General features: G+C 40.7%; 2 protein-coding genes across 2 annotated transcripts in view; one reads left to right on the top strand and one right to left on the bottom strand.

The window, feature by feature from the left end:
* Positions 1-1,589, top strand: part of KREMEN1 (kringle containing transmembrane protein 1) — a 20,919-nt gene extending 19,330 nt beyond the window's left edge. Inside the window, exons 8-9 of the mRNA XM_009998142.1 lie at positions 388-472; positions 1,427-1,589. Of these exons, the coding sequence (XP_009996444.1) occupies positions 388-472; positions 1,427-1,589 (248 nt within the window). The remainder of the gene's footprint in view (positions 1-387; positions 473-1,426) is intronic.
* An 11,411-nt stretch (positions 1,590-13,000) lies between these two features.
* Positions 13,001-23,828, bottom strand: ZNRF3 (zinc and ring finger 3; the record flags this gene model as incomplete). The annotated part of the gene is made up of 7 exons (XM_009998141.1): positions 13,001-13,044; positions 14,095-15,840; positions 16,565-16,667; positions 18,305-18,472; positions 20,089-20,199; positions 21,138-21,269; positions 23,754-23,828. Coding segments are annotated over 7 exons (2,379 nt in total), but the record flags the coding sequence as incomplete, so codon positions are not given.
* Between the last annotated feature and the right edge of the window lie 590 nt (positions 23,829-24,418).

Here is a 24,418-nt window from a genome sequence, read left to right as displayed (position 1 = left end):
AAAGAAAACTAGCCCCCTTGCAAACAGATACTACTGGTAGTACATATTCTAGTATGTTGCTTAGTCTGCTTTTAAATTTTCCTCTTGAGTGAGTTTAGATTCCTTACCTAGATACTAGTGCGATGATCTTACGTATGCTTTAGATTTTCCCAACTTTCAATTTTATAGGGAGCAGTCCTGCATAGGAAAAAGCAGTTCTGACTGAGGGTTACACAGTATTTTCTGCCAGTCTTTGCAGAAAATGCTTACAGATTTAAAACATCTTCAAAGTACAGTTTTGAAAAAAGCAACAAAAGGTGATGTGTTTCTCCTGTGCAATATTCTTTCATTTAAAATTGTAAGTAAATTAATGTACTGAGAGCTCCTCTCTCCTCTTCTGCTTTACAGAATGGACAATATACAGTCTGACAGCACTGCTCATCCTAAGTGTAACAGCCATCATAGCAAAGATATTTCTCCACGTAACCATGAGGTGAGTATGCAGCAAAACTGTCCCTGGACTACTGACATCTCAGCTCTGTACCAAACCTAGTACACTTCATTTCTCTGCCTTCTGATACTGAGATTAGTCATATTCAAAACCAAGTCATATATTATATATTTATACGTTTGTAAAAGATACTAAATAAGCACATTTTTAAACTTTCCAGTCTGCAACTATAGCATATGCTGCTAGAATATCTGTTTTGGTCTTATTTTGACAAGGTTTGGATTTTAAGGAATAAAAAGGTTTCTCATACTTAGTGATGTTATATAGCAAAGAGGAAAATATAATCAGACAACTGACATTGGCAGGAAGAGGTCTAATTATGATAATACTTTACAGAAAAAAATTACAACCTCATCCCAAATCACAGAACTGGGAAAAAAGTTAGATATAGGCTAGTTAATATTTACTTTCTTTTACTGAAATATTGAAAACTGTTCAAAAAAATAATCACAAAAAATTAAAATCTGTGTTGTGGTGTGACATTTAACCAGTATAATTGGGGGAGGGGGGTTGCCTATTAAAACCAACATGATTTTATTACTATATTTGTCTACAATGACACCAAGTACATTTTGTGCCTGCTAGATGAACACTAATTGAATGAAATGATGGGTGAGTTATCAACAAAACATAAATGTTGAATATTGTATTTACATAACACAGACAGGCTTACATAGACAAGGAAATTAATTACATTTAATAGAAATTAGGGTAGGCATTCTATTGCTAGAATAGTTGCTAACTTTTTATTTGGTCAGGAAACAACCCACAAACACTCCAAAAACCTATACAATTGTGCAGCAGGCAGAAAGAAAGGGTGTCACAGATGTAGTGGAAGCTCCTACCATTACCAGTGTAGCAGTAATGCAGACATACTAGTAATAGCAGCTTCCTAAACACCTTAGTACTTGCAGTGAATTAACACTTGTTTCCTAGATCACATCAGATGCCACCTACAACTGAAACAGAAGATTCCAGTGAGGCTACTACTGCTGGTGAGATCTGGAGTATATTTTACCAGCCATCCACATCAATCTCCATCTTCAAGAAAAAGCTTCGAAGTCAACAAGATGATTGCAACCCACTAGTGGGAAACTGAAGTGTCTTCTATTTTACAAGAATCAATCTTCTTAAAATCCAGGTGACTTGGGAATAATCCTTTTTTTCCCCCCCTCCCAATCTCGTACTTGTTTTCCAAAAAGGCAATTATTTCCAAAGACCTTTGAGTGACTTTGCCTATCTGCTGTTTTCTTGGGTACTCTAATGACAACAGATTTAACTGCAGCAATAGTTTTGAAATGTCTGGTGCTCATCAAATTTGCAGGGCCGCTAATTACTGCCCTTAAATCAATGCACTTAAAAGACATGTAAAAACCTATAAAATTCAAAATGCCCTGCCAGACATAGTTGAATTAATTTCTGCAGGTTGAGGCCTTCTTGTGTCCTACTTTCCTCTACCACAGTATTATATCAGGCTACTTTATTCTCAAGGCTGAAGATGGAGGTGGATACTGATACCCTGTTCAGCTGCCACAGCAACCCGAGCTTATTGTAACCATTTCTAAACGGTACTATACAGTAAAACAGGAGTCAAAGACATTGAGAAACTATCAGCCTGGCTGCCCAGTGCTCTGCTGCTTTTACATTTTCTGTTTCTAGAAGCAGAGGTGTACAAATAAAATAAAATAAATCAAATTCAGGAGGCAAACACTCCATGGAATTTCAGCTGCAAATATGAGTTTTGATGGAGTAATGCTCACCAGGTCAAGATCTGCACTTAATGAAGAGGAATGAAGACTTTTAAATTACTATGTCTGACTCATTCACCGATGATCATTAGAATTTTGTTCATATTCACAATGATTCTTTATAAAACTATTGCATTGCAGTCTGATTCATTCTGGATGTAAGCTTAGGGCTTCCTAAAGGATTGTCCAAAGACACTGAACTTTTACACAGTGAGGCTAACTAACACAGAATCTTACTCTGGAGTTAAAGATTTGATCTCAGCAGCCTAAACTATTTACAAAGCTATAGCCTGCTGTCAACAACTCACCTATGCCAGGCTGTGCATCTGAACACACAGCGTAACAGTTGCCTTAATACTTAGCTGCGATAAGAAGTGTCTCCTTGCCTGCAAAATTAAAACTGAACTGCATTTCTAAGATAAATACCCTTAATTGCCAAAAAACTAAAACATCAGTGGGGTTCTTGATTCTGAAATATTTTTTATTTGATTGCAACAGACAGCATTAACTATTTTTTCTCTTTGGTAGAGTATCTGTCCACCCACAATGCCCTGAGTTTTCATCCCACCACTGGGGATCAACAGTAAGTCTTTCAGGCTCGTTAAGTTGACACCAGCAAGCAATTTAGGGAAAACAGACAATACAGAAGTCAGAAAAATGAACTGGAAAAGTTTACTGAGTAAGAAAGTCCTCAAACTAAGTTAAGAGGAAAACAGTGAGAGTAATTAAATTACAGTAATTCTGCTTAAGAGAAAAGAAATAAATATTAAACATATACCAATGGTCTGTGTATACCAGACTCGCAGAGAACAACTATTAAATGCATCTGCAAAAGACAACTAAGAAGATTAATAAAATTGTCACTGAGTTTAAACTCATTGTAAGCATCTGCCCTTCTCTTTTAGCAGACAACTACCTCCCCTTGATGTCTATAGATTTCCTTGAAAAAGTAGGGCATTTAAGAATTGAACAATGAAATACTGTGTCTTACTTGCCATTGTAGATCTAGATTTTTACCTGAATTTAATTAATTCCAGCTCCATTTATGTACCACAGATGAGTGCCAGAGACAGCTGAACACCACCACAACAAATGATTTAGAGAAACAAGACTTTACTTAGCCAGCAATTATGGAATTGTTTATATAAAAAATTGAATATCATGGGAACATCTAGTACTTCCTTGCATGATCTGCTGGAAAGAATACAGGAAAGGATAATTACAATATTGCCTAAAATCAAGACAGGACACGCTGCAAAATATGCTGATTATCTCTTACGTATCATCAGGTTGGACCAAAATACATTATCTGCTTCAAATCAACAAAAAATTTTAAATTGCCTTTTTAAGTTTTGCATGCTGCTGTGTAGGGATTTATCTCACAGTTTTGTAGCAAAACAAATTAGTTTGCTTCTTAAGCCTGCTTAATATGATTCACTAATGTAAATCAGGAGGAGAGAGTCAAAGTGTAAAGCTAGATCCTTAAGTTATGAGCACATTGTGAAGCTCGGCTTGCTTGCTCTATCAAATGATCTTGAGCAGTTAAACTATACAGTCAAAGGGATATTCATAAAGCAATTTGTTAATGCTGACAAGCTGAAAAAACATCATGAGCATCCCATGACTGATTTCTACCTACTTCTGAAGGAAAAAATTTACAAAACTGTTAAGCTTCTCTTCTTCAGTAAATTATTTAATTTCACTATAAAATTAGAGAAAGCCCATGACAACAACAAAAAAAGATTGATGCTACTAATGCAAAATCTAGACAATTTAGAAACAAAGATTTTGTATCAGTCCCTTGGTGCCTCAACTATTTTTTAAATAAAATTTTATTTCATTAGGGTTGCTTAGGGTATGTTTATCCAAACACTTCTGTGCAAAACACAAATAAAAACAGCAGTTATAGCACATTAACTGGCCATGGCAACAATAAACAACTAATATAAGGTATTGGACAGTATTAAAAGTGTACAGAAAATTGTTCTGTTCCCCCCCCAAAATGTTTCAGACTGTCTGATTCTAGGTATCTCTAATACTAAGAAACAGAGCAATTGATAGAAATGCATGAGCAAGGTCCCTTAAATAGCACTTCTTACTCTACAGGCCTGAGACCATAAAGAGCAGGTAGATCTCTGCTGTGGAATTTTTCAAAATGTGGTATGGTCACTCGTACTGCTAGCACAAACACTTCAGTGGTATGGTGGCATATGGTCAGCATATATGGTATCCATTAATATAGCACTTAATGATCTTTGCTGTAAGGGTTTTGGGAGATAGAATGGTCTGACGTGCACAACTGTTGTAATCCTACATGAATCGGCACATAGAAACCCCCCTAGGACACTAGCAGCTGAGTGCTGACAGCTGGAGGGCACAAAAGCTCAGGATGTTAGTGTTTACAGCATTTTCTTCAACAAATTGAAAATAACTGCAGGAGAATTTGTTCTGAATTGTATCTGAAGAGCCTTCTTGATCTCCTACCTAGCAGTTTGCTCAACATGCTGGACAGGCTGCAAATGTGACACTGGCCACAATTTCAAAAGCAACTGCTTTGACAACAAAACATCATGAGGAGCTGCCTCCTCACAGACTTGCATTCCAGCCCCTGATCTGGGCCCCTCCTCGCTCTGTTATGTTGGTATGACCGGCTGTGTGGTGGTGCAATAAACTGATCAGGTTAAAAATTACCATTGCTTTTTCTTCCCTGAGTTACTTCTAACAGATGAGTGCTCTGATCTTGTTTATTGGGTAGCTGCAGAGAATGGTGAGCTAACACAGCTGAGTGGACAATAAGCCACAGAAAAAAGACAGTTGTCTCCCAGAAGCAGGGGCAGTAAGTACTTCTGCTGATACTGCCACCAGAGCAATTTGTGAGACTGCCTCGGTGCAGCAGTCAGGTACAGCAGCCTACACTGTGTGCAGACCTCAGGTGGAAGAGGGCATGCTGAACAAGTGGCCTCCCTAATTCAAAATCTACATTTAAAACTAGTTTAGTTTGTTGACTACATGATCTTATATGTACTTTTGTCTTAATATTATTTTGTTTGGGGGAAATAGAAACTGTGATATTTAAAAATGTGATATATTATCATAGTAATATATATTTATATATGTATAGGAAATGCATTATTTAATACAGCATATTATGCTTGTATCCTGCTAACCTTTTATAGGAAGAAAATGTTAGTTTAAACTCTGGGAAAAATAAATTTTTCATACACTGTGACCGTAGAAAAAAAAACCCAAGATAATTCATTGGTATACATGATAGAAGAACACTGAGAGGGTAACTTGGACTCAGTTTTGTGGCAGAATGGATACTGATGAAACAACTGCTTTAAGATGCACTTTCCTCGTTTGAGTCTCATTTCTAGCTTGTAATTGTATTAGGCAGTTCATCAGGTCCTGCAAATTCATGTGCCTGTACTCTCGGGACTATTTTAACATCTACCATGTCAGCTGCTTTTTCAATCAAGTGTTAGAATCTCCTTTCTTAGGGCTTGTTTCTGCCAGATTTTCTACAGCCGGTACAATGTTGAGGTTTATCACATTGCTCACACAGACAACTCAGTGGTACTGCAGAATTATAGTCTATATTCCAGGCTCCCCTGGCAATAGTATAAATGGGAGATTTTTACTCATAGCCCTGGAAACTGTACTGAATCTGCAGCCTGAACAACTACAGGCCAAACACATCAGCAGACACTTTGGCTGCCACTGAATGAGCATGACTAACTATTCCAATTTAATCTTCTGCTTAATAAGCCATCTCAGGCACTGGGAAGGATTGCCAACAGATTTTTCTAGTGCAGAACTTTGCCTAAAGGAATGGTGAACTATGAAAACAACTCCTGACAAATACCTGTCCAACTAGTTCTTACTACCTTACAGCAATGATATTTCACAATCTTCCAATGAAATATAGTCCAGTGACAGTTTCACTTGAATATTAATCTAGACATTTGCAAACAACGTTATCATTCTGCTACCTTGAGATCTAGAGTGAAAAATACAATTTTAGACCATATAGTTTATTCTATAACAACACATCCCCCCAGCACACACACATTTCATGCAACTCATACCGTCTCAATTTTATTGAGCACCTGTGCTTTGGGATTAAATTTGGCACTTTGAATTGCAGTCTCAAGAAAACTTACTGTAAATCCAAAGGCTATCATGTGAACCAAAAAAGACTGACAAGGAAAAAGAATAAATCAAATCTGAAATGACTCACCACTGAAATACATGCTGTGTTTATATGTGGTCCTCCTGCATTCAGCAAATGGCTGTAAGTAATAATTATTAAAAAATTAATGCAATTAATTTCTGCAGGAGCACTTCAGTTAGTATTGCTGAAGTGTAGACAAATATTGAATAAATGAGGCAGTAAGTTTCTTCAATAAACTGATGCAATTCACCAGACAATTACAGCAGAATTGTCTGCTGTGGAGGTTAGAAGAAAATATTTGAGCTGAAAATGATGAGAATTATTAACTATGGAAAATACATTACCACTCCGAGAAGCGATTCCTGAAGTAAGAGCATACTGAACTTTTTAGTTCACACGTTTTCAAACTGTTAGAAGTAACTATAACAATTCTTTCATTGTTTTCTCTACAAATTGCAGCAACATGTAATGCTGTTTCCACTTTCTTGCGAGATTCATCTTTTCTTTCATTAATTCCTCCTTCTGACCAAAATAATGCCACACTCTCTTGAAGAAATTTTCGCCTACATTTATGTGAACATCTGAATACCAGTGTCAGATACCAAAACTGTCTTCAGTTTTTCATGTCAGAAGTCAGGCTCTCATTTTCTTTTAGAAACAGTACTGTTACAGGAGGATTGGCTTTCCCTTACACAAGGGAAGTTACTCTGCTCTCCTTTCTTACCATTCAGGCTATGAGACTTCTCTTACACTTCTGTTTATTCTGGGAACGGTTGCCTTTTTTTTGTTGTTTCCTATGCAAGTTTCATTCCTCAGGAGGGAAATGTATTCTCTATTCTGAAAGACACTTTTCTATAAAACTTTTAAGTCCCAGAAGCACGACACTTCCACTGAAAGATAAAGTATCTGATTTCAGGTATGCTATTCTCTCCCTGGCCAAAGACTTTTAGGCTGGCTCCACACAGTGTGAACTTGGCCATCCTTTTAAGGACACTTTTCTCTTCACACTGCGTAAGTAACAACCAATGTTGCCTAGCAGCTGTCATAGGATTTGACAGACGCACACAATATTGCTATAGAAAAACGAGACAGTGTTACAGAAACACCAAGTGTTACCATGATGTACAATCTCATTAAGAACAGTCTGCCTCTGCTTTTCTTATTTTACTATATAGAGGTTCCATGCAGGTTTGAGGTGTCCACAGGACTCTCATTTTGCCACAGATTTGTTCCTTAAGTATTGGACCTCAACAGTGAAAAGAACCCTGCCAAATATCAGTATTAATTTCTGATAGAAAATGTTTACATTTAGTCATTAAAGGTACAAAACAAAGAAGAGAAAGAATAGCCCCCCCAACACAGACACAAAACGAAGCACCACATTTGAGTTCAGTCAACAGCAACAACTGTCTTTCTCAAAGACCCAGTATGATTATTTGGTGGGACAGCAAGGGTAAAGGTCCTCATCTTAGAAGCACAATTACCTCACTGTTTTTGTCAGAAGAAATGAGAAAACTAAACATCAGTCAGCAATAGCAAACGAGGGGGTAGAGGGAAGAGGATGGAGACTCAGATGTGACCTGTCAACACAACCAAACACATATGGCAAGGTCTATGCTATTTTTAAGAACAATTGTTTAATGAACTAATTTGCAAATTAAATGCCTATTTATAAGCATTGGCAATTGCCAAGATTGTGTTCACCAAGAAAATAGAAGGGCACATATTTTGATTGGGAAGCACTTGTGGGCACCGCTTAACTTCTGCCTGCCTGTTGCTCTTCCATTATTGTGCCTGCCTGCTCATATAGAGCAGGCTTGGCAAAAGCACCTGAGATGAGGATAACTGAGCCTGTCCACTGGAACAAGTACCATACCACATGCTGCTCTTCAGTTCAACAGTCTGTCATCCCAAACATGGAGTTTTCACATACAGAACTGTTGGCAATAAGTAAGGCTCATTCTGAGGTAACTGAACTAGCACACTTAAACATGGATGAGAGGAGGGGAAAAGTCCAGGGGATTACCGGGTGAAAATCTTTGGAAGGAAACTGAGAAGGACTTTGTGTGTGTTTGTGTATATCACGGAATGGGAAATAATGTGTGGAGGCAAACTGGATACACAAACACAGAAACATATATTACATAAATACACGCGTGTACACACACACCAGTCGCTACCCACAGATCTCCGAGCCCGTCTTGCTGTCTGCGCAACATGTTTGGTCAAACTGTGCCCTCTGCTGACAAAACCGACTAGTACAGCACGGATTTCCACTTAAAATGTTTTCAGGAACGAGGGTAAGGACCTGTATCTAGAGCCTGCCTATTCAAGCTATGATTTCTCCAGTTGCTGGCTCAGGTCTTGAAAGTTTTAATTCAAGACAATAAATTGTTTTTATTGAAATTAAACCAGAGTGAAGTTCCCCTGCTACAAGGTTGAGGGAACTCCCAAACATAAATGAGGATGCCTTGCAGCAGATGTGTCACCCCTCCTATACTTGGAGACTTTAAGGGTTTCTAAGACAGCCCCCTCCAAACAACCTGCACAAAGGCCCCAGTTCTGTCCTGTTACTTAAGAACGGCGATGCCACAGGCCCTGCTCCACCGCAGCTCCTTCACTGGCTCCCCTGCCAGAGCTCTTCACCCCATCTGCAAGAGGCACACACCATCACGCAGGAGCTTACTAGAAACGAGTATTTATTCTATTCAGTATTATTAAAAAATAATATCACAGATTCGGATGTCAGTCGGGAATACACTTGGGCAGAACTACTTCAGGATTAATACATTACAGCGCAACTACTTAAAAATTCCTAACCTGCTTTCCCCTCCACCCCAATCTCAACAGGTATAATTATCACAGAATCACAGGCCTTTAAAGATCAAGTCCAACCACAACCAAACTACCAACCATTAACTCTACCGAGTCCAGTGCTTAAACCATGTTCCTAAGCATCTGCACGACTTCCAAAAACACCACCAGGGACAGTGATCCCACCACCTCCCCGAGAAGCCTGCTCCAAGGTTTAATTACTCTTTCAGTGAAGAAGTTTTCCTCTTATCTAAACCTCCCCAAGCGCAACTTGAGTCCGTTTCCTCCTGACTTGTTTCCTATCAAGGAGAAGAGACCAACACCCACCTAGCTGTAGAAAGCTATCAGGTCTCCCCCCTTAGCCTCTTTTTCTCCAGAAGAAACAACCCCAATTCCCCACCTGTGCACATTCACTCAAAGGGAAAGCCTCCCCCTCAAGACAACCCCGATCACTTGCCCAGCAGGGGCGAGGCTCACTCAAAGATGTACCTAGGAGAATCATTACTCACCCAACAGGAGGTCACTCCATCTCGAGAAGTCTCCTCAGCTGCCGCCCCGACCTGAGGGGCAGGTTTCCTCACACACCCGCCCACCCCCTGCCCGCCGGCCCAGCAGCCCCAGCCCCGCCGGGCACAGCCAGGAACGGGTCGGTGCCGCCACCGCGTCTGCCCCGCGGCGGGACCCGGTCCCTGGCCCATCGGGCTGCATGTGTGGGTGCTCCTGCCAGCGCCAGAGCTGCACAGACACTGTCACACCCCAGCTGGGGGGGGGGTTAGGTTTCCTGAGACCCAAACTTATGGGTTGTCTGCAGAAAAAACACTTCCTAACTTTTTATCATGATCACTTCTGCTAGGATCTGTATGCGTGTCTATGTGTATACACATTCACCTACCTCATCTAAAAAAAGAACAAATGCTGTTATTTATTACAGTTATATCTAGGGCTGTACTTTGAGGATCACAGAGATGCAGTCCATTTCCCCAAAACAAGAAGGACAATTTCCACGAGTATATGCAATAAAACTGTATTTTTGTGTGGTTTTGCCTTTTTTTAATACAGACATTTGTACACTTTCTTACAAAACTGCAGGTAACTACAACTAAAATAATTTTTGGTCGGCAAGTACTGTAAAATCTTTGTGTGCAATTATCATGTATTTACAGGGCCTCATGTTAGTGATTTTTCAATGATTATTACAATAATGTCACACACTCTCAACATAAGACATGGCTTAAGATAAATATATTAGTAAATAAATATTCTGAGAACATATTTCCATAAATGAAATGTGCTGCTATACATATACAGAATATATACAGGATGTTTTCTAGCTTTTAAAACATTAAAAAAATGGTAATGAAGGAGAAAGAGCCCTTTGACCACATTACAAATCTTTACAGCAAATTTTATACAAAACAATTTTAAGTGCTATAACTTTAATTAAAAACATTTTAAATAGTGCCTCATGAGCCAAACACAATGACAACTGTTCATGTAAGCAGTAGGAAGGCATTTTGTTATAAAAAACATCTATCATGGCCAGACAGCCTGTAAGTCTGTGCGGACACACAGGTAGAAAGGAATTAACCAAATGTTGAATATAAAACCCAACACAGAAATCACAAGTAGGGTACCTCTGTGGTATGACCTACAGAGATTGTTGTACTGGTAGATATTTCCACAGCATATGAGTGAGACCAGTACATCCGGGAACACCACGAGCCAGAACATTAACATTTCTTTTTAATAAACGCTTTTTACCACAACATGCTGTGGAATTATAGAGCACAATACGTCTTTGGTGGCCTAAGACAGTGCCTCACATAACACCAAGCAGAATAACCATACCATAGCTTCTACAATGCATTTCTTTTGAGTAGAGGAAGGAGAAAGGTAAGACTTAAAAAAACAAACAAAACCTCCCAAACCTTTACAGTTTTTTCTCTCAACACATTAACATTTACTTCAGTCATTCAGAGAATGAATATGTTGTCAATAAGCTTTACACACAGAAAACGTGTTTATTTGAATTTTTCTTTTAATTTTATACCCAGATATTGCCTTGTGATAATTCTCTGAAGAGTAGGATTTTGGTGTTTGTTAATTTAAAAAGATTTAACAATAATTATTTTAAAGATAATTATTTGTTCTGGTCTTACCGAGCAGAGAAAGTAAAAGTAAACAGATAAATGTATTTGTTACTTCTTAGATTATTTTTCTTTTTAAAAATATTTCATTTGGGACTATAAAGCAAACTAGTTAACTTCGCTGGTTCTCACAATTAGCCCAGTGCTGTCAAGGACACTACTTTGGCAGCAAATATAACATTAAGTGTACATCTGTATCTTTTTTTCCTGTATTTTAAGTCTCTCCCAAGTGTACTGACCTTTAGACAAATCTTTTCAGAAGACTGGCACTGTGGGCATTAAGTAATTACAAGACAGGATGACACTGTGTCCTCAGGCACATGCAGCATGACAGGCAATTTAAACCATGCTATGGTAGCCTCTTACTCAGAAGCCGCTGTTTCCACAGGAAACAATTGCTATCAGAAGTGATGACATATGTTATCTCATGATAACAAACATCCCCACTAGTACAAGAACAAAAACAAAAGTATGTGCCCAGGCTAATGTGGTACAGAGAGCGCAACTGGCTGGGCCCAAGAAACCTTTAAAACAGATCAATCTATGGAAGCTACATCAACCACATCAAAGAAGGAACAATGATTAAACCAAGTGCCTCACTTTCCACAGCACAAAAGGTGTCAAGCACTGCTTCCCTTAGGCGTGCTTGCAGTTCACAAGGAAACAATACACCTTCTGACCTGTTTCCAAGATGAGCCAGCCAAGCTGCAAGCACCCTTCAAGTTCTATTTTCCTGCATACACCAGCATTCCTCACAGTGGTAACAGGGGCTACAGGTGCCTGGAAAACTTCCTGTGGAAGGCAAGATTCATTACCTACGAAGGTATTACACTCTCTAAGCACTTTATTCTAGCAGCTGTTTGAGGGAGGGGTCCCCAGCAATCTTCACCAGTCAGAAGACACAATGAGGTCCACGGTTTAGCAGGAAGTGAGGATGAGAACATTCTGAGCTACCAGTTTCCCTACCCCCATTCTGTTAAAATATAATGGCAGGAGACCCTTCCTAGCCAAATCATCAGAGCAGCATGAAATGGGAAGGTGGGGAGAGGAGAAAGGAGAAGGTCCAATGCTTCACTATCCTCAAAATCACACATATAACTTGCTGGCTACTAGGATTTGCTACTAGGATAAGTCAGTATCTGAGCATCCATTCAGCAGCTGTATCCCTCTGGCCTACTACATTTCAAGGTGCTATCTGGTTTCTAAGGCAGGTGTAGCCCTGAGCTTATCAAAGGCTGGACTCCTTTAAGTAGGAGATAACAGCATCTACACATAGCCTGGCTTATTTAATACACCGTGCTGCCACTCAGTAAGAGCTGACACGGTCACTTCTAAAAAGAAAATATAAATAACACTTCGTCAATAATATAGAAATGGCACTAGAGCTCAGAAATGCTCCACACCATGTCCCACATGGGCTTTGCACACAAACAGAGGCCTGAACGCTTCAGGCAAGAAGGAGAAAGGAGACAATCAAGCTGATGTGGACACCGAGAAAGAAGTAGGGGAAGGACTTCTCCACATTACCACTTTTGTGTGTTTGTCAAAGCTTAAAAAAAATTAAGTCCATGAGAATTTGGAGTCTCTGATAAGCTCTGCTTCTCCATCCAGGATCATCTGGGCAGGTCTAGTCACTGATTTCGCTTCTCTCCAAAGGATGAGATGCAGCACCTGAAGGATAAAGAAAACTAAGGAACATGGCATCTAGAATTTTGCATCCAATTTTGGGGCCCTAAGAACAAGACATTGACTGACTGAAGTGAGTTCAGTGGAGAGCCAAGATGCTGAGGGGCTGGAGCACTCACCCTGTCAGAACAGGCTGAGGGACCAGAGTCTCTTCGGCCTGCAGAACAGAAGGCTTTGGGGGCAGTCCCTGGCTGCTTTGCAGTACCTACATGGAGGCTGTCACAAAGATGGAGCCAGGGTCTTTACAGTGATGCATTCTGGACTGGAGGTAAGGAGCTTAAGTTGAAACATGAGCTGTGCAGACTGGATATAAGGAAAACTTTTCACCATGCTGGCAGTCAAGCACAGGAACAGGGGCCCAGACAGGGAGTGCATGTGGTGTCACTGGAGGTTGTGCTGGCCTGACAGGATGAACTTGGTCTAATCTGACACATGGAGTAATAACTCGGTCTCATCTCAGAGCTGGCCCTGCTCTGAGAAGGAGGTTGGACTAGATGACAGCCTAAGGTCTCTTTCTACCGAGGTTATCCTATGATTCTATGAACACCCTTAAAAATAGCCCCAGCAAGGCAGGTAAGCAATACCCCCTTCATTCTGTGAGTGGTTCTTTTTGCCCCTTGTGCATGTCCAAAGCAGACTTTCCCACATATTCTTCTACAGCAGTTTCAAGTTTTTCACTCAAGTTTTTTTATCTTTCAGCCTCTCTGTCCCCTCCCAGCACTCTGGCTTTGCCTTTTTAGGCACAGCTGCAGGAGCTCTCATGGGGGCCTAGTAGTAGAAGTCACTATTTTCCCACCTCACAAAGGGTAAGTATGAAAGCTCTTTGTAAGCTATCATCTTCTGTTTCTCTACCTATGACCAAGTAAGCACAGATAACAAGAAAATAACACTTTTAGGCCAAGAATTAGTCAATAACCTGGCTCTTAAGCAAAAGATGGCAGTAACCTTTATGGCTGCAGGCACTTAGGGAACTGGCAGCATTTCATACACTGGGTCAGAAAGGCAGAGAGTAATCAAAGAAAGCACTTGTATTACCTGTGGCCTTTGCAGTCACCATCAGCTTCTGGGAGTTCAGAGTGGGACTGGGAAAGAACATTCTGGCTTCTTCCTCCTGAGAGCAGTTCTGCCGCAGGAATGACGTTGCCTCATAACACACCTCCCTGCTGTCCTGTACCTCTCCTATTCCTTGGCAGTGCAGGTAAGTATCTCGCTCAGGCATTCCATCCCAGGAACCACAGCCTCCTGAGTGGGTCCCTTGGCACTCTGTAGGTAGGATCAGCTCACAGTCTCTGTCTTCAGGAATTATAGGAATGCGTTGACCCAGATCACATACACCCTTACAGCAACTTAGCAAGGCGTCATCAGGAAGCGTGTACTGCACATTCACTGCATAATCTTCTGTATAGCAGCCGCCACCTCCGCTGCCACTGTTGCTACTACAGGCTACCCGCTTCTCTTCATAGAAGCAGCAGGGCAACCCCTCATATTTTACCCCATCTGTCCTATGCAAGTGGTCTGAGTTAATACTGTAGAAGCCCGGGGTGTTCCCTGACTGTGGTTCTATTCCTGGACCACGTGTTCCCCACAGTGGAGAGCTAAGGAAGAGTGCACTACGGTCAGCTGTCCCACTGCCAGGCTCCAGGGCAGAGCGCTGGAGCTCAAAGCAGCATGCACATGCTTGCTCCATAAGCGGCCCTGCTATCTCTGGATTCTTCCAGTTCCTTTTAACATCCAAGGCAGCACCAGGAGTGGCCTCGTGTCCTCCCTCTGAGGTAGTGCCATTTGGATCCCTGTGCTCTAATGAGGAATTACTGCTATAGTTCATATCCATGCTGCAATTAGAGAGTTGGTCCCCTGAGGAAGAAGCTGGCAGAGGCCGGCAGTCAGCACCCACCAGACTGTGACCATGAGCTGGAAGCTCATCCTGGTGGGGGCCCTCCAAGAGAACAATTGCACCCCTGTTTGCACCACCAACCTCACCCACTCGGCATGGGCTTTTACTGCGGTAAACATACGGGTCATAGTCACTGCTCAAAGAGCTGCGAAAGGTGGAGCAGCTCCCATAAACCCCTTGGTTGCTGACCTCAGTGCAGTCAACCATGGAATCACTAGAGGAGCAGTGGCACTGACCAGAACTACTGCTGCTGCTGTCACTCCCAGGGCAGTCAGCCAAATATCCACTGCACACTGAACGATGACCATGATAGCAGCTGAAGCTGGAGGTACTGCCACTCTCCAAGCGGGATGAGGGCACTACATGTACCACAGGAGGGAAAAGCATGCTGCCACCAGGCTGAAAGGCACAGGAAGGACCCTTTGAGGAAATGCCAGCAGAAGCCTGTCCATCTTGTTCAGGGTAACTAAGGCCTTGGAAGTAGTAGTGCTGATACATGGTCTCATATTGGGAAAAGCATGCTGCTTTGGAAAAGTTTCGTCCACCAAACCTGGGTCTTCGGAAGTTGTGAGCTGGAGAGTAAGCCCTGTGTTCCAGGCTGCAGTGATGTGTGTTTAAAGCATGGTCCAGATGAACAGGCTGATAACTTCGGATATAGGCTGGGGACTGGGCTTGGTAAAGGCTCTGTTCACCATGTCGCTCCACTGTCAGTACTGTGATGGGGTTTCCATGAGGATCCATGCTTGTCCGAGTGGGATATGCCGTTACCTGGTTTGCTCTGTGCACTCGGCCTGGGTAGTGGACAGGCAGGATCACCCTCTGCTGCCGGCTGCGCGCTGGGTTGATGGATTCCAGACAGACTGGACCTGCATTTCCCTTCTTCTGTTCTGAATGAGAGAAGTAAGAGTGGAGAAGTAGGAGGGAACAAAGTGGAATATACTTTTATGCAAGAAAGAAGGGCATTTTGTTATTAATATAGCTACATTAAAAATACAATAAAGGTTTTTTTAAAAAGCACCAACTTGTTACACAGAAGAAAAATCAGCAAAACAAACAAGTCAAGAGCATCTGCCGCAAAACCTCTGAAACACTCACTGTCTGTATAAGAAAGTGAAGTGACATATATGTAAAACCACCTGCCTACACAGCATTCCTGGTCTTGCAGGTAAGAGCAACGCTGGCAGTCATTGCTTGAGTTTTCACTTTACACATTATTTTATATGTGTATTAACAGAAAACTTCATTTTCAAGCCAAAGGAAATGGAATGGGGAGAGCTCAAGTAAGGAAAACCACATTCCAAGTTACAACACCAAAGAAAAAAAAAACACACTGTCTTGTCTTTTTAATTACCAAGGAAAACATACTCATACATTGTATCCATTTGTCCTCCTTGCACCCAGAAAGAGAGAAAACCAGCAATGTGACCTGTTATTCCACAGCATGCAGCCATTTTCAAAGAACTTAGTTCTAACTGTATTTCTAGGGCTGTGTTACAATAAAAATTAGGAGCTCTATGGAGATTTACAAACAGGTACAATTTCTTTTTCATCTTTTAAGCTGTTCAGTCCAAATCAGATGGTGAGACAGAGCATCCTCAGTGCTGCCCTCACCTATGATGTTGTGGCGGCAGTGGGGGCAAGTGTGATGCTGCAGCAGCCAAGGATCCACACACTTCTTGTGAAATCGATGAGCACAGGGAATGACACGCAATTCCTACAGGAACAGATGAAGGAACATGAAAAAGTACTCTATCCTAATGAGTGACTTTCTCACAGCTTATTCCTGTTTTTTTCAACTAGCTACTAAACAAATCAATTCTCAGTCTCAAACTGAGCCAAACACAGCCAAAAAGCACAACAGCTAGTGATCAACCGTCACTAAAAGAATAGTCTGCAGGTGTGTTAGAACTCAATGCAGATATGCTACATTTCTTAAGGATACTTTTTGCTGTGTGTTCTTTATGACCTAACACCTTGAAGAAGCCCATTACTAAACTTTTTCTTAATATATTAAATGAGCTTTAAAAAAAAGAGTCCATTTAATGATGCATCTTGCCTACAACTACTGGTAATGGAAAACACTCAGAAAAACAACACCAACACAGTCTATATGACACTTTTCTCCTTGCCCAGCACTATTACCTCTCAGTTATTATCTGTTTACAGGATATTAACTCTCGGTTACTGTTCATGCTCTCCAGTCACAATTTTGTACTCCCTCTGCCTCTGAGTCATCTAGTCCTAGCCCATCAAGTAATTTTTTTTTGTACAGAAACCATTCCAAAGCTTTTATCACTATGTGACTACCTTTCTCCAAAGCACCTTCATTTCCAACATACATTTGTGAAACAAGATCAGAAGCACACACAGCATTCCATGTGAGAGCACAACTGAACTTCTACATTGGTGTAATTACGTTTTATGTTCAGTTCTCTAGATTTCCCTTTCTCGTTTCTAATACCTGATTTACCTTTTGACTGCCACAAAGCACTGACCTGCTTTCACACGGCTATCTAAAACACATCATTAATACATATGGAGCTCTTCCCTATGTGTATAATTTCATTAAGTTCACGCATGAATCTCCTGTCCAGTTCTGTACAGCCCTTCTGAAGTTCTTGTCTGCCTTCATACTCGCTATTCTGAATAATTTCCCATCAACTAGCTTCATTAACTTTGCAGCTTGTAGCACTTAAAAACAATGATTCTTCTATGAATCATTCCACATAATATTCCTCAAATAATTTTTTATATGGATGTTTAAAGCTGTGATTACTGAGTGCCTCTACTCTAAGCAGCCTATTTTCTATTTTATCCTTTCATTGCTTCCTCTCAGTAGAACTGTGTCACAGAAGGCAAGTGCTGTCATCAATGCAGCAATGGTAATTGAGGAGTAAAAAATGGTTCCTGAACCTCCTGACTTCTTCCTCTGGTTTCCCAGCAAGGCCGTGTACCTCACATTTAAAGACAAGGTGCCATGAAAGCTTGAGAAGCAAAACATAAAATGTATCCCTCAAGCCCAACACAGCACACAGTTTGTTAAAAATACCCAGAGAACTGAGGTAACCCCGCTTTCTTTGTGTGTTCTTCCTCAGAAAAGTAACTTGATGGAGGCAGCAACTTGAAGAAAGAGATCCCTCACCTCTCACTTTGTAATAAAAGGAAAAAACCTTGAGATTTGTTTGGGAGCTGCAGAAAGCAGCTGAGGCTGAGTTGGCTACTCAATGCAATCAGTCTGGCAAGCAGCAGAACCTCAGTACACAACATACTGTGCAGCCAGCGGTGCACCACAGTGCTAAAATAAACCAGCTACATTCTCAGCCCCTGCTGAAGAAACCATTTATCCTTTACCTCCCCATCAATGTACTTCTCCAAGCAGATGGCACAGTCAGAGGTGGAGCTGCTACTGAGCGTGTCCAGTGCTCCACAGCTACCTTCCCGATGTCCCTTACTTTTGGACTTAAATTTTCTGGTCTCCATTTTTTCCAGTGCTTGCACTGCAAGCCTGTTCATGGAATTCTACAACAGAAGAAAGGAAAAAAGAAAAAGAAGAAAAAAAAAGAGACAATGCTGCTGCATCAGGGACTGTAGTGTAGTAACAAAGAAATACCACCGTATCAAATTAATGTATGTTACCAAGTCACATCAGGCCCAGACTAATGTACAAATTCATAAATTAAGCAGAGAGGAGGCTAATTAGAACTTAAATCAGAAGCCTCATGAAGATAACACATGTCACATGCAGTGAGAATTACATGCTACTTCAAATTTCAACAGAGTGAAGCTGCTGACAATTGGGATATATTGCAACCCCTCAATTAAGAGGCAGCAAACTATTCAAGGTAACATATAAGACTTGGTCAGGAACTTTTTTTGTGAAAACTGTCAATATTAGCTGCAATATCTCATGCTGTTACCACTGTATTACCAGAAGCAATACTTGAAAGAGGCATTAAAATAAAATGCTACTAGATTAGCTGTATTGTTTCTCCGTGCCCTAGAATGTAATTGATAGTAGGAGTTTAGGAAGGCAGTGGGTTGTTTTCATGTTACCATAGACTTTTTAACACTGCTGTTGGCCCTGTGGGAAAAGACATGGGGGTACCAGTGGATCAAAAGCTGGACATGAGCCATCAATGTGCAATCGCAGCCCAGAAGGCCAAGCACGTGCTGAGCTGCATCAAGAGAAGTGTGGCCAGCAGGTGGAGAGAGGTGATTTTGCCCCACTTCTCAGCCCTGGTGAGACCTCCCCTGGAATACTGCATCCAGCACTGGAGCCCACAAGACAAGAAGGATGTGGACTTGCTGGAGTGTGTCCAGAGGAGAGCAATGAAAATGGTCAGAGGGCTGGAACACCTCTCTTATGAAGACAGGCTGAGGAAGTTGGGGTTGTTCAGCCTGAAAAAGAGAAGACTCCAGGGGAACCTTATAGCGACCTTCCAGTACCTGAAAGGAGCCTGTAAGAAGGCTGGGGAAGAGCTGTTCACAACAGCATGGAACAATAGGACAAGGGGTGATGGTTTCAAGCTAGAGAACGGTAGATTTAGGTTGGACATTAGGAAAAAGTTCTTTAATGTAAGGGTGGTGGATCACTGGAACAGGTTGCCCAGAGAGGTGATGGGGGTCCCATCCCTGGAGACATTCAAGGTCAGACTTGATAGGGCTCTGAGCAATCTGTTCTAGTGTGAGATGCCCCTGCTTATTGTAGGGGGGTTGGACTAGATGATCTTTAGAGGTCCCTTCTAACCCAAGACATTCTATGATTCTATAAAAAGAGTTGCAACTATCACTACTAATACTCTCCACAATACAGCAACATGAGTTTGGGCTTCTTTAGAAATGCACCAGTGCTACTGATAATCAACCTCTGAAAAATCAGAAATGTTCTTCCTTCACGATGGCTGAATGGACTGCTTCTGTACCCTTTTAATTTCAGGATTAACTGAACAAACATCACAGGCCAAGGTAGATCTCCTTTAAAGACATTTCCTTTCCACATTCTTCCAAGGGCCTACACGCATGGATAAAACTCTTCCCACAAAGAAGGCTATTCTAAGTGTCCAGCCATTCCAAAAGTAGTGAGCAAAGAGAACCTAACTTCCAGCTTCCAGTGAATACCCCATTACTGCACTTACCTGACTACGTCGCTGTTTCAGTTTGATCTTGACAAGAAGAATGAGGCAAACAAGAGACACAACCACAAAGAAGGCCAGGAAAATTCCCATATCAAAGTACTCGGTGGGTTGCTTAAAAATGAAAACAAAACCATTATTTTTCCTTTCTTTAGATCACACTTGAATCTATTATTACTTTCTCCTTTTTATTTTTCAGTGGTCATTGTCAAATGTACCTAGTCACAATGGCAAAAGTCAAAGCACACACTGTTCTGCTCATTAGCTAGGATTCTATGAGACAAAACTTGGGTTTCTGATGTCACTGCAAGTGAAAGAAACACACAGAATGCCAGGCATGAGATGTCAGATACACAGTGTCTCCGAACCGATCCCACAAACCCCAGATCTTTTAACTGAGTGAATCACACTAACAAATTTTCAGGATTTATTGGTTTGCTTGTATACTTGAGTGAAAATCAACATTTGAATCCCAGCAAATGGCCCACTTCTCAAATGCATTTCTTAACAGAACAATTCCGTAAAAATACAACAAAACCAAAGAGGTAACTGGGACATGGATAACCTTTAGCTTTGTTCTTCTTCTGTAAACTACATGTAGAAAGTGTCAAAAAAACCCTCTAGAAAAACTATTTAATATTAGAATTACAGGTATCTGGTATCAAATAAACCTTGTTCAAAATATCACAAAGAATTATTACTTAACACAGGGAAGACCAACTTTCAAATCTGAACTACCAGGAGTGTGCAATAATTAAGTTACTTAATGAAGAAAAACAAAACTTTATTTATGACATATAATTTTTAGCCATTTATATATTCAAAAGAATACTTAAGAAAGACAGCAGATGTCACATTGTGGATTCTAATACTTACATCAAGTGTAGCTGCTTGTCCACAGTGCAGTTGCTCAATTTATTTAGGTCAACAGAATTTCACATGTATTAATGCTCATGGGGAGCATCAAAACATCTTCACACTCCGAGCAGTTTGCAAGCACTGCATGAAGTAATAGCAGTGTAATACCTAGATAAAGTTTCTTAAAGTCTCACCCGTGGGGGGCGATGCTGAATCCTTGCTCGAGCCACTTTCTGCTTGTTAACTATGTTCATTAGCTTGACAGCGTCAGCACCCTTCACATACACCACTGGTCTCTTCAGAGGGTCCTCCGAGCCCTGGTTCAGCTAGAACAAAAAAATAATAATTTGCTAAAATAGCACACTTCAGGAAAACTACCTGTCCTTTGGATAAGGGAGAGAACAGTAAAGGAATATGAATGTGGAATTGATTCAAGCACTAGCTGTTCTCTTCTGGCATAGACCTTGATGTAAATATTCCAGAGTTAAACCTGAACTAAACCTACTACTTAAGCTGGTTTTTACTGACCAAAACTAAGACTACGGATAAGCAAATATTGTTACTGAAGAGCAGCTTTAACTTAACTGTATTATGTGCCAGTACATATATTAATACTGTAATAAGTTAAACCTCACAATGAAGAAGAAGAAAAATCTGTAAATTCAAAAATGATTGGCCTTGCTAGATTTTTTTAGCCTTCTGTTACTTCAACTTTGCAGTTATTTCTCACGTACAAATATCTTCAGCTTTCAAAACAATCTCAATTCAGCGTCCTGTCTTTCAGGCTCTTTGTTTGTAGCCAATTTACTAAACTCCGTAATTTCTGCTATTTAAGTCAGCAAACACATTCAAAGTTATTTGGGTTCTAGCCACCAACAGAGCTATTGATTCCAGTATAGGGGCCTCCAAAACTAAAATATATGAGTAGACAGCTTAAATCACTCTGAAACTTCCTTGCAGATTCAGCTAATTTTTTTTGAAGGCCAAATAAGAGAATCAGAAAATAATGTGGGTGGAAAGGCACCCCACAAGTCCAGGTCAACTATGACAGTTGACCAGGCTGCTCATAGCTTTATCCAGTCAGATGTTGAAAACCTTCAAGGGGAGACTTCATAACTCCTCTTGCCAACCAACCCAGAAAACAGTCTGCTAAACTTTATACCAAAGAGGGGAAGAACAAGATAATTGTTCTGTTGCAAAATGGCACCAACATAATAAATTAATTTAGCTTAGTCCTTCTATTGCATGGTAACAAGCACACCTGAGAGAGCTTCCTAAACAGCTCCCCTCAGTGTCTTAGAATAATTCCATTTGAATCAAAGATACTACAGATTAACTCATTGTTAGCCATCTGTCACTGTTTTTCACAATTCCATTGTAAGTGCCAAAATGGTATTTATTTTAAAGACTAATTAATCAGCATCCCTTGAAGTCAAGGGTTCTGAAGACTTTGGCTGAGATTCAAAATGTATGAAATGCAAGTGTCCAGAGCAGCACAGGAAGGGAGCCAATCAACTCACCCTTATGCTCAAGTATGAAAGCTAAATCTAGTTATTCCTCTTCTGCTTGTGTTTGCATAGGCTGCTGCTCTGTCCTCTAACACGGCCTACTTTATCAGCTACTGTACTAAGCCACTGATCATTCACTAGACTAGTTTCCTAGCTTTTGGAGACAGTTGCACCCAATTTATCATCAAGAATCAAGAAAGGACAGAGGGAAGAGAGGAAAAGGCAGTAACTCGGCTTGTCAAGTTCAGAGCAGGGTGGCTGAAAGTAACTGGAAGCTGTAATACAGAGAAAAATTTTGAAAAAGACAGATTACATCTCTGTGCAGAATATTTTTCAGTGTATAAAATGGGAAAATATATCCCTCAGAATGTCTGCAAGATCAAGGCTGTAGCCTTGATGCACATGCAGAACACCATTCTCAGAGCACCCACTGTGCAGGGTCTGAATTCCTTTGTCAAACAGATGCTCACTTCAGAATTAAAGCCTCCTTTTTAATGTAAACATTGACATCTCTCTTTTCCCCTAAGAAATTCAGGCTCCACTTAAAAACATTCAGCTTCACTTGCTTCTGCTGTAGCAGAAACAGCAGTTTTGTTTTAAAACAAAAACAAAACTTAATCAAATACAGACTATTTTGTGCTTGTTATGTTTCTCCTCTCTACTTAAGTAACTCAGAATTGGCTGGAAGGATCATATCAAAGCATTTCACAGCGCTATTACCTCACCCACTTCAAATGAGAAGATAGAAGTTGTACTGAGACCCTGAAAAAAGAAAAACGCTGCTGTCAAAAAAAAAAAAAAAAAAAGTAGGCCAGAAATCATCAGCTGCAAACAAGAAAGAAGTTTTGTAAGAATCTTATTTAGAAGCAGGTTTGAAAGTCATTTTGCAACCTCAAAAATTGCAACAATACTATCAATCACAAGCAGGGCTTTCTTGTTTTCTACACAGAGCTGGACAAAGAAATTCTCATTGACTAGACAACAGGCCACAGAAAAAAAAAAAAAACCTGCCCCCATCCTTCATCAAAACCTCAATCCCAGAGCTGGATTCTAGATTCTAGAGCAAAGGCTGTCAGAAAAATGTGCCTCCCCGAAACTTTTATCTCTCTCAACACCTCCATTGGTTCTTTTGCCTGCCAGAAGGTGAGCAGAAAAACCACAGCACCATGTTACCCAGGGTCAGTAGCTGCCTGTCTTAGATTAACTCAATATGCTCTCAAGTCTTCTCTCACAAGTCCTGTGCCAGCAACCCTAAAAGAAGCCAACAGAAGCAAAAATAAAACTAGAATCCCTTCTTCATACCTGATCAATGGCATCCGGGTTTTCAGAAACATCAAAGATGACTGCTGTGGCTCCTCGCTGTACTGCTCGTTTTGCCTGCAATAAGAAAGACAGCATCCTCAGTCCCACCCCAAAGGATGACATATTACCTCAAAAATTATTTCCTCTCCTCATCTACAGATAACAAACCTAACCTTTCGCATTTCTGTGTATTTAAAACAAATTTCAGAGTACTTGCAAAAACAGGAGCTCCTGAACCTGCACGGAACGTAGATAAACCTCACTATAGCTTCTACAATCTCTCTGCCCCTTCCTTCTCAAACTCTTCCTTCAACAAGCTAAAATGTGATTTTCACCATCTAAAGACTTCAAGTATTTTTTTAAGTTAAATTACATTCTTTTTCTCAGTGTTATATGGAAGCACCATTGAAAACAATCTTCTCTGTGAGTGTGGTTAATAAAGACAGACCCGGTTCTTTACACCTTTTCAGTGTCACTCACACCCATGACATGCTCCAGCAGTATCTCAATCCCTGCAACAAGCGCCTCAGAGAACAGTGCTCTTCCTGACCACTAGAGGGCGGAGCTGCTGCACACACTTCTATGGCGAGATGATCAGACCTATTTAAGTACTCGACTTTTCCGCAAATACAGTCCAAACCTGGAGTTACCATCAGCACACAGGA

Source organism: Chaetura pelagica, unplaced genomic scaffold (genome assembly GCF_000747805.2).
Source record: "Chaetura pelagica isolate M959 unplaced genomic scaffold, ChaPel_1.0 scaffold985, whole genome shotgun sequence".
In the NCBI taxonomy this organism is placed as follows: domain Eukaryota; kingdom Metazoa; phylum Chordata; class Aves; order Apodiformes; family Apodidae; genus Chaetura; species Chaetura pelagica.
The sequence above is the reverse complement of the archived record's forward strand: the minus strand, read 5'-3'. Positions and strand labels throughout refer to the sequence as shown.